The sequence below is a fragment of the Siphateles boraxobius genome, unplaced genomic scaffold, assembly GCF_051911475.1.
Source record: "Siphateles boraxobius isolate OS27281-9 unplaced genomic scaffold, OSU_SipBor_1 57, whole genome shotgun sequence".
NCBI classification, from domain to species: Eukaryota; Metazoa; Chordata; class Actinopteri; order Cypriniformes; family Leuciscidae; genus Siphateles; species Siphateles boraxobius.
In genome coordinates this window covers 162,900-174,533 of record NW_027509183.1, presented here as the reverse complement: position 1 = coordinate 174,533, position 11,634 = coordinate 162,900, and the positions used below count along the sequence as shown (strand labels likewise).

Here is an 11,634-nt window from a genome sequence, read left to right as displayed (position 1 = left end):
AACTTATTGATGAACTATTGTGGTTTTGACACCTCTTAACAAGCGATCACATCTCTACCGAAGCATTAAAGCATCTGTGCATGACTTTGTACGACAGTTTCACACCGGAACAGCTCAGACATATTGTAGAATGTAAGGTTTATGATTATAAAGTAAATGAATAACTGATACTTCAGATATATAAATGAATATAAGAAATATGAAGGATACATTTGTAACATAATAAAATAAATCAGAAGATATGTATTTTCTGATACATACCAACTCTATAGTAACTTTCAATAATAACATTAACTAATATTACAACATTACCTCTAGGTTTTACCGACAAGGTTTAAGCTAGTCCCAGACTGAAATGCACGTTTAAGCTGTTTTGACTGAAAGCAACTTGCACTGATATTTGTTTATAAGTCAGTGTCATTGTTTTGTCTCAAGATGCAACAGTAATGTTTTTTCTTCTTCTAAAACACCTTTATAAAAGCAACTTAAATGTCCTAATTGAACCACTGCCTAATTCTGGCTTAAGCCCTGTCTGTGAAAACCATTCCTATATGATAACAGCAGCTGTTCACTGAGAACGTTAGAAAGAAAGAAAGAAATAGTTCTGATGTTTCCATTGCCCCCGGTGTGGCGCTCTTCGACCAGCAGAGGTCGCTGCAGTGAAGTGAGTTTCTCAGTTCTGTGATCAGTGTGATGTTTCGGGGGTCCAGTCCTGTCCAGCAGTCACACAGACCAGCGTCTGTCTAGAACAGCAGGAAAAACTTCAGCACAGACAGTTCTTCTGAAACGAGCTCAACACGTCGTCTTCAGAGTCGGATTAGGACCAGAGCACTTTCGGGAGCGCGCGAACATGGACGATCTAGGTAAAACACATATTCCCACATGTTGTTTCCAGACAGACATAAACATAGCGGAAAAATAAAAGGGAGAGGGAGAGAGAGGCTAACTACAGTAGCCAGTGAGCTAACGCACAAGAGCTGTGATACAAAGTAATACTTTCTCCGAACGGCGACGTCATAGTGTAACTCTTGACGTTCCATCCTGCTGAACGCGCTATTAGTGTATATTAATGTTACAGTTACAATATTAGTATCATAAAAGAAAATAAAAATGGGGTTGACTGTTGTTGGGCTGTACGCTTTTTCCCACCTTTGGGAAACATCTTCAGTCATTAAATAGTTATTAATCTCTTTCAAATAATGCTGCTTATTTGAAATCTCGCTAGTGCACATTGTTTGTCATTAATTATATATTTCTTACCTTCATACATTCAGTCAGAGCCAAAAAGCGTTGTTGGCACAAGTCAAGTCAAAGTTTATCAGTAATCGCAGGTTGTAGCTCCAGAGATCAGAAGAAAATACAAATAGGATCACAGATATGAGCTAAGACTTTAAAAGTAAACATAATAAAGATCAAATATGTCTATAAGAGGAAAAACGTTAAAATGTGTATCAACGATCAGAATAGCACATTTGACAGATATGCAGTGTGTAGTTCAATATGAGTGTGCACAGATAGATGGACTTATGCAGTAAAAAATGAATGATTATAATCAGAGTCTGAGAGTCTGATGAGCAGGACCACAGGAAGATTTGTATGAAATTCTGCAGAATTGGAACGACTGTCATTTTGAAAGTTGCTTATTATTCAGTATTTTTGTGTAATTCGATAAAGCATTCCAATTAGAACTCCATTCGATTAATTTGAACGTGTTTAAATCCACATAATTCTATTAAAGAAATAGAAAATGTCTTGTATAAATAAAATCTCAGGCCTTCTGATGAGTTTTCACAGAACTATCAAGCCCTTCATCTTAACCTGAATGATTTGAGAGAGTAGTTTGCTGATTTGTTTGTATATATAATTTGTAATAATTTGATCTTGTATCGCTGTGAGATGAGAGACTTGACAGCTATGTATTGATTTTGTGATGCTGTTTATGAAATGCTGGGGTTATTCCAGAAAGCAGGTTATGTGACATACCCGGATAAGTTCACTCAGAGTGAACGGATAACTTCAACTTTCATAAAAAAAAAAAAAAACAGAGGTAACTTTCAGGGTAGTTTGTTTCTGAGGTATTCAGCGCATGACGAGGCTTCGGTGAGCATAACAGATTTCACACTATGATATAGTTATAACATAACATAAAGCAAATTTTATTTCCCTCTAATTTATTTATCTTATTTTATTCTCTTCTCTCACTCTTCTCTCTATTCGTTTTTAAAATGTATATATTTAGCATCAAACAAACTAATTCTTGTTCAAAGTAATAAAAAACTGATTAAAGAAAGATTAAAAGATAAGATTAAAACATTTTACAAAACTGCCCAGTAGATGGCGATATGCAGTGCACTAAGAATGTAAATAGCCATTAAACAAAAGAAGAAGATAAGAAGTATGGCACACTTCTTCTTAGGCTGCGTACGAACACTTTAACATCCTGTCTTCGGAGGAATATTTCAATGTAGGAAGGGATCAGGGCACGTCCGAATCCAATGTGAGCTTCACTTCCTGTCTCGTGAGATTCCTTCATCTGATTGGTTTTTGAAGGCAGCACAGATGTATCCTTCATGGCCTTTGATAGCCCATAATCCTGTGCTTTCCATTCTGTGACAGTTGAGCTAGAAAAATAATAAAGATGGTGTCTGAAAGTTGCGGTTTGTGTGTAAATGTAAATTTTTGACCAAAATTTTCCACTTTCACTTCCGCGAAATTACAATTGTACTAAGTAAATATTCGCTTGGTTATCACCAAAGCTTGCTCTATTTTGCTATAAATCATTAAACCATTACGGTGCCTCAGAAGTCTGTGCGCAAATGCTGCCTACAAAGCCATTGTTTGAAATGGCAGTGAGGCAACAAGTCAGCTGGCAAAGTGTTAGGATGGAGCCTCAGTGTCTGTTTCATTGATGACTCCTGGATTCGGCCCCCTGTTGAGAATTGTCTTTATGTGGTCACCAATAACTATGAGTTTCATACTGAACTTAATCCAGACCGTGGTTTTGGATCCTGCATACCTTGAGTAAGCAAGCATACTACACAACTCCTTGTCCAAGCGCTTTTTCTATCCAGACAGGACTATTGTAATGCTCTCCTGGTTGGTCTTCCGGCTTGCTCTTCTTCTTCTTCTTCTTCTTCTTCTTTCCTTTATTTATATAGCACAAGTAAACACAACAGAAGTTGACCACTGTGCTTCACATAACATAAATCCAACAAGATTTAAGGAAAAAAAACAATAGATAAATAGATAATCGACTGCAGAAGAAAACATAGATAAATTTAAATTGAAATAAATGCACGATTCAAAAGATACAGCTTTAGTTTGAGTTTAAACGCATATAAAGAGGATAGCGATCTCAGGGAGACAGGGAGGCTATTCCACAAGGACCGACAACAGCAAAAGCACGGTCCCCTCTAGACTTTAAGCATGAGCGTGATTTGGACAGATTATAGTTACTCATGGACCTTAGACACCTCCCAGGTACATTAACATTTACAAGTTCGGTCGAGTATGAAGGTGCTAGACCGTTTAAAGATTTAAAAACAAACATCAGTATTTTCATGTCAACTCTGTATCGCACCGGCAGCCAATTAAGAGACAATAAAATCGCAGTGATATGTTCATGTTTGCGGGTCCCAGTCAGGAATCTGGCAGCAGCATTTTAGACCATTTGAAGCTCTGTCAAACCTATACAATTGACCCTTCGCAAAGACCCGCCCCCCTTAGTTACTGTCGCTAATGTCCGACAAGCTACGCCGCTCTCACGCACACACCATGTTCTCACGCAGTGAAAAATACATTGCGGATCAGTGAGGAGACTGATTTTGTGGCTCTTTAATGTGTCGTGACAGATCGCTGTAGAGCCTCAGTTAAAGCTGCTCGTGAACCGACCATCTCTTCCTTCTAGTTCATTTATAGTATCAAATAAACATGAATGAACATAAGAAGGAATGTTGTTTTAACCGCGGAAAGGTGTCAGTATATTCAGTTTTTCAAGTTCAAATCCTCCCATGTTAATACTAACTCTCCTGACTGCTTTGTCGGACAAAATGGCAGATGGCGAAGTATGATTGGTCAGAACTCCTGTCAATCAAGCTCCCTGCGATGGGTCAATTGATCCAGAATGCTGAGCCAGAGTGGTCTTTAATGAGCCGAAGAGAGCACACGTCACTCCTCTCCTTACAAAATTGCACTGGTTGCCAGTTGCCGCTCGCATTAAATTCAAGTCACTGACGTTTGCCTACAGAACAACCACTGGCACTGCTCCCTCTTACCCAAACTCATTACTTCAGACTTATGTGCCATCCAGAAACTTGCGAATGTCGTCTTGTGGTACCATCTCAAAGAGGCACGAAATCTCTTTCTCGGACCTTTACCATGACTGTTCCCTGTTGGTGGAATGATCTGCCTAACTCAACCAGAGCTTCTGAGTCAGTAGCCACTTTCAAGAAACTGCTGAAGACAAATCTTTTTCGGCAGCAATTGATCCAATAATACTAACACTTTCTCTTCTATTCTATTCTACTATTAAAAAATAAATAAAACTGCGCTAAATTAAACTGAGAGGGGTCATAGCACTTACGTATTGTTGTCCTACTGTTAGTTTAACTGCTTCTATTGTTCTCATTTGTGAGTCGCTTTGGATAAAAGCGTCTGCTAAATGAATAAATGTAAATGTAAGCAAGGTTTGGGTGAATCAACTGAGAGTTCAGGGTATGTGTTAAAGTAAGTTAACCTTGCTTTCTGGAATACCCCTCAGATCAGATAATAACTGGCTGATCTCCATGTGGAGGGGCGTGTCCTCTTGGGGGATATAGTGACTCCGCCCACAGCTGACTGCTGCAGCCCATCTGTGACTTAAAGCAAATTGGCTTTGCTTCAGGACTTAATTGGGCACAACAAAGTACCAAAATGGTGTATTGTACTAACCTCTGGTTTCACAGACAAGGTTTAAGTCTAGTCCCAGACTAAAATGCACGTTTGAGCTGTTTTAATTGGATGCCACTTGCACAAATATCTTAAAATATGTCAGCATTGTTTTCTCTAATGTTTTATTCTAAGACACATTCATAAAAAAAGCTACTTAATTGTCTTAATATGACTAATGCCGAATCCTGGCTTAATCTAAGCCCTGTCTTTGAAACCAGGCCTAAATGTTCTTAAAGCCAAACACAAAATTGATCAAAATAACCATGAGCTTCATAGTCTCAACATGCAAATATTTTACCATGCCATTGGCTGAAAAGGAAAACAAACCATCTTTGCAAATGCATAAACAATAGCACATGGAACAAACACTGGGTTTATTATTATATTAGTGTTTTAGGCACATTAGCACACTGATTGGACGCACAACCTTTGATATTAATGCCAAAAGTCATGAGTTGGAAAAGCTTATTTCTTGTTCTATCCAAACTATGCATCGTCTTTTATCACATGGCTTTCGTTCTGATTGGTCATTTGCAGCATTCAGCGGTCAGATATTTCTAAATGATGACCGTTGTCCGGAGCAATGCTATAACAGACCACTCATCTGGTCAGTGACTATAAAATCTGGTGAAGTATAATACTTAACATATAACTTCGTTATATCTACTTAATAAATATATTTGCTTCTTCTTGGACTACTAAATGTGTTCCTGCAACGGGAGTATTCTCTGACTAAAGCGCAGAACAGTGGAGTTTGTATGGACAGAAGTGCATGCATGAGCTTGGATGTATTATCCTTTTTACCCTTATCAATCTAAATTAATCAACAGCTAAATATAGGAGACTTTGAGATTTTACTGGGACGTCACGTTTATTTTTCGTTTTTCTGTATTTAAATTTCGTTTTTCTTTATTTAAATTTCGTTTTTTCTATATTTAAATTTCGTTTTTATTTTTTTAAATTTCGTTTTTATTTATTTAAATCTACCCTATACTTTGTCAGTGAGAAAAATATTATAAGACTACCTTGTTAAAAATATTGCTTAAGTTAACAGACCTTTGTGTGCTTTATATCACTAGTGCAGTGTCCATTCTCGGAGCATAAGCTCTGCTCGCGTGAGGCGCGCGCGCATCCGGCTCGCGCCGTTCTGTAGTTTATTAAAAGTTTATTAATTCTAAACGTGTCGCGTCTCGCCTGTCCGTCTATATTGCACCAAATACAACACTGCACTCCCTTGTGAAGTCGTTTGGATGAACGGTTCTCGAAATAATCAAAATGCAACGGACATACAGACATAGGCTATAGAGATTCCGAAGCTTCGAATATTCGATGTTCATTACTACCGAAGCTTCGAAGCTCAAAAAATGGTATTCGGACCAGCCCTAATAATTTGACATCTAAAGAAGGAAGATATTTCATGGTAGTTCAGTTCATGTTGTTTTTTTGGCGATTGTCCTCAGAGCAGGATTGGGTCCCGGTGTCGTTGGAAGAGCCGAGTGACAGGCGAGTGCATGCCGTCAGTGAGTTTGGATATGATGGTGTGTGTACGGGGAAATCCAGTGCCTGTGTCTGGAGTGGGGGAGGGAACTGAACTGACTCACTCGAGGGTCAAAGGGCGAATGAGAGGAGTTTTTCCAACCAGCTGCTCACAGTGGAATGCTTTATTAGCTTTGTTAGAGGCGATCAGTGTTTCGGATTTAGAATTGGCCTGTTGATGAGGTCAGATGTGTTTGGACACTAATGCAGGGCCTTATGAAATCCATTTGTATTTTTTTAAAAATTCTGTTTTCAGTTTGAACTGTTCTAGATTCCATTTTTAATGGTTTCGTTAAATTCAGTAACTGAAATGGATGTCTAATCAATTTAATTAATAAAGCAATTTAAAAGTTAATTACAATTTAAACAATAATAAGAGTATAACAACAATAACAATAACATTTCAATAAAAATGTCTTCTATGTTGTTTCTGGATCCTATGTTTTAACACAAATGTATTACCAAAAACGGTGGAAATCAAATTAATGCATGACTTGATTAACCATTTTTAAATATCAAATGAAATTTTCACCATTCTTTATGGCAACAAAGTGCTGCCCAACCAAGGTTTACAGTTTAAATTAAAATATGGACTACAAATTGTGATATTCCTGAAAAAAATTAAAGTTTTAATAAATTATATTATTATTAATTATCATTACTTTGAGAAGTACATTCTTCAAAAGTAATATATTTCTTTAAAAATGTCTTTAAGTCAGACCGAACTTTTATTTTGATGGTTTGTCATGAAGACCTTGAAGTTCCCTTATGTATATGAAGGCATCATTTTACACCTCAAACACCTCCGCTGGCATCATTTTAGGTAGTTTGGCACGCAGGGGTTGTGTGTGTGTGTGTGTGTGTGTGTGTGTGAGAGAGAGAGAGAGAGAGAGAGAGAGAGAGAGAGAGAGAGAGAGAGAGAGAGAGAGCGAGAGAGCAACCCCCCCCCACCCACACACACATTTTTTGTGTTGCGGTCACGCAGGTGCACAATGAGGGTGTTGTTCAAGCGAATGCTGTTTCTCATCTGGTCCGCATTGGACAAGTCGTCAAGGTAGTAATTTGTGGAGAATCACAGAACAATGATGATTTGTCTGTTAATTTATTTAAAGAATTTGGCTTTGGCCCACTCAAACACTTTTGTGGAGTAAACACTTGATCATTTCTATCGGACAAGGTAACCCTCGTCTGTGGTTTATTTAAATGAGATATATAAAATAATACAGTAAAACAGTGATATCGTGAAATATTATTACTATTCAAAATAACTTTTTTTTTGTCCACAGTTTGGATTTAAATAGGCAAAAGCTTAAGAGTCTATGATTGGATCATTATTGCAGTGATAATTATGTTTTTAGCATGTTATATGTTTGGCAACAATTCTTCTAACCATAATTGATGGAGTGTGTAGCTTTTCATTTCTTAAACAAACATGTAGGAAATAGGAAGACCATGTGACCATCCTATTCCAGACCTTAATCAAACATTGATGCACATCTAGATTGAAATAGCATCACAGCATTAATTTCCATCAAGATGTGCATTAGTTTTTGGTCAAGATGTTGTATTGTCAATGCAAGAGTCCAGCACTCTGTGAAGTCTCCTCCAGCACATCACAAACACTTTCAGTGAATTTAAGCTCTGGACTCAGGAGACGATTCATGAGTGAAAATGATTCTTCATTCTCCTCACAATCTGAGCCTGATGAATCTTGACATTATCATCCTGGATTATAGTCATGATGTGTATTCCTACAAATAGATCTAAGAAATAGATTCTTAAGCATTGCCTATTTAAATCCAAACAGTGACCTCTTTGTTTTTTGGCTGGGTTTTTGTATTTTGAATTTAATATATTCCTGTGCTGTGATCAAAGTAGAATTTTCAGCTTCATTACTGGCACATGATCCTTCAGAAATCATTTTCATTTTAGTTCTAATCATTCCATTTTTTCCAGGATTCTTTGATGATTAGAATTTTTAAAAGAACACCATTTATTTGAAATATAATATTTGTAACAAATCTTTACAGTCACTTTTGATTCATTTTATGCATTCTTTCTGAAAAGTATTAATATCTTTAAAATAATCATACTTACTGACCCCAAACTTTTGAAAGGTATGTGTCATTTTCAGTTGAAATGCTATTCAGAAGCATTGTGATCATGCAAACACACAGAACTCATCCATCCTCACATCAATCTGATAGGCTGAAATTTTGTTGTTTGATCACATGATACTTTCACTACATGTGTGCACAGAAAAAGCGCTTGTCACTGGAATATTTTCACTTTGTGCTGGTTAGGACACGGTATGAGGAAAAGGGAGGATTAGAAAAGTATCATGGCAGAGACTCAGACTAAATCAGTTCCCCTTCCCACACACACACACACACACACACACACACACACACACACACACACACACACACACACACACACACACACACACACACACACACACACACACACACACACACACACACACACACACACACACACATACACACACACACACTGACTGTTCCATGGCCCAACCTGCCCTCAGACCAAGGCTTCAGGGTCTGCCTCACTTCCTCAGGAAACAGTGGAGAGAGGAAGTGGCTGTGTGTTGAGCTCTGTGGCCACACTTTAAACCCACTCAAGAAATACAGAGCTTCTAGATGAGTCAGAACAGTGCTAGTATGTCTTTTAAAGGCATAGTCCACCTGAAAAACAACTTTCTATCATCATTTACTCACCCTCATGATGTTTAAAAGCCTGTATGGCTTCCTATCTTCTTTAGAACAAAAAAGGAGATATTTTAAAGAATGTTGGGGTCCAAACAACATTGTATGGACAAAAGAACACTAAAAATTTTTTAGGGCAACATTTGTTTGTGTTTCACAAAAGTAAGAAAGAGATGCGGTTTAGAACGACATAAGGATGAATAAATGATACAAAACAATAAGGCTTCACAAATAATCCAAATAAAACCGAAATGGCAATATCGCTCAGTGTGATTATCAGATCGCAAAGGCTGCAAGTGAATTAAATAATAATGTTTCAGAGTGAAGCGCGGCACTATGTTCATTTACACTTTGTTTTCATCATCTCAAAGCGTCTCAGATTGCAGTAAATGCTGCTTCACAATGAACCGCAGTTTTCATCTGCTCTTTTTTAACATGCAATTGAACATTTTACCCACTCGTAATGAGAAGCGCTTATCAACAAAATATATTCTTTAAGGGCTCCCTGCGATTTTCCATCAACATAATAAATGGTTTAACGTTTGAAAATAAAGAAATTAAGATGGTTATAAATGATAATAGTACAGATAATATTATAGTTTTTTATTTTATTATTAGATTTAGTAATTATTATATTTAGCAATAATAATATTAAAAATTATTATTATAATTTTAGCCGTATTCTACTAATTGTGCAGCCCTACAAATAACCACAGTAGATCTGGATTTTTTTTTAATCGCATTTTAAATCATGATCACTTTTTTTTTTTTACTTTTTTTTTTTTTTTTTTAAACCGCAATTAAATTTTCCCCCCTAAATCGTGCAGGCCCACATTACAACTCATAAAAATTTCCTATTTGATTTGTGAGCCAAGTTTTCTGAAGTCATCTGGCGCCTTGTGTGAGAAACATGAACATTCATCGCGTCAGGCTTGAGGTCAGTGATGCCAAACATACAGCATCATGTTATTTGGTTGTTTGAAAACTATTTTCAGTTTTTCCTCTCTCATATCGATAAGTTTCAGCCCTCATCATCAAAAGCATTTTCAGGGAATTATAATCTTAGATTGCTGGGAAGTGCGGTCACACACAAATCACACACACATCTGAAACAAGGGCTTTTTATGTGTGCAATTAAACAAGGCACGCAGAATCCTTGACGTTTTACTTAATTAAGTTACCAGCTTTTATCAGTGGAGAGTCTTTTGACTCATAATTCTGTCATTTCCAGAGTATTGGCCTATCTGTTCTCAATTACGATAATGGCGGGCGCTGAAGGGGCGATCAAAGCCAGACTTTGCCATGTGTTTTCCTGCTGTTATGAGGTGATTTAGATGAAAACGCTCGGACGCGTCCCTCTCTGCTGGCCTTTTCTTTCTCTATTTCCTTCGAGCTCTTTTTCGATGCCCCGCTCCCCCTCTCCCTCCTTGGCAGGGCGTCTGCCCTGAGACACAGCGGTGATTGTTTTCCTGATGGCCTTGGATGGTCCAGAACTCGTAGTTACAGCAGGATTCTTCCCACATGAGTGGATTTGGGAGATACTCCCTGTAAGCGCTGCTTGTGTAAAATGTTCCACTAGACACATAATGCTCATCAAAGTTGTGTGTGCAGATGTTATATTCATCCATCGTGGTCAACCAAATCACATGCGAGTCCACGGCACACATATACAAAGCTCACTGAAGTTCTTCCACATAAGGGAGGGTTTGATGTATTTTTTAAAAAATATATATTTTGATTAACTTTTAATTATAATGCTTTCAGATAACAGAAAGAAGGCAGTGCTTTCAGCTCAATTGTTTACAACCATCCAAAATCAATGCAAATTCCAAAATATCCTGCCCAAATTTGCAGATTGAGCTAATGCATAAAAATGCTCAGATTAAAAGAGCACTTACTTTATTATTTCGTAAAATTAACTTGAAATTCACTGCAAAATTTTTTTCTTACGTAGTGTTTTGTCTGGTTTTCCTGTACAAATATCTAAACATTCTTAAATCAAGATATATTTACTTGAGAAGCAAATTGACCTGATATAAAGTCTTGTTTATGGAAGAATTGATAAAAATTAATGTTTATGCTTAAAACAAGAAAAAAATATCTGCCAATCATGGGGTCAGAAAAATAATCTTGTTTTCCCTTGTGATAACGTTTATTTTTCTGACACCATTGACATATTTTTTCTTATTTTAAACTTCAGAAAACAAGATTTAATATCTTAAAGCCATTTCCCTTCTCGAGTTAATGTATCTTTATTTAAGAATATTTCAATATTTACTGGAAAACCAGACAAAAAAGCTGAGTAAGAACATAATTCTTTGCAGTGCAGGGTTATTGATTGTTGAAACGCCAAAACATTTTCATTTTTGTCTTGTTTTCCAGCTAAAAAACTATATAAAAAGCACTGCCAAAGATATAATTAATTTCACAGATTTTATCAATG

The 11,634-nt window shown here is 36.9% G+C and overlaps 1 protein-coding gene across 4 annotated transcripts in view; it reads left to right on the top strand.

The window, feature by feature from the left end:
- Window positions 1–694: 694 nt before the first annotated feature.
- The window catches only part of pxnb (paxillin b), a 36,789-nt gene continuing 25,849 nt past the window's right edge, over window positions 695–11,634 (top strand). For 3 of the 4 annotated variants that reach the window (XM_077206875.1, XM_077206872.1, XM_077206874.1), the window contains exon 1: window positions 702–863. In XM_077206875.1, coding sequence (XP_077062990.1) covers window positions 851–863 — 13 coding nt within the window. In that variant the 5' untranslated portion in view covers window positions 702–850. Of the gene's footprint in view, window positions 864–11,634 lie in introns of all 4 variants that reach the window. The other variant, XM_077206873.1, reaches the window with a different exon arrangement.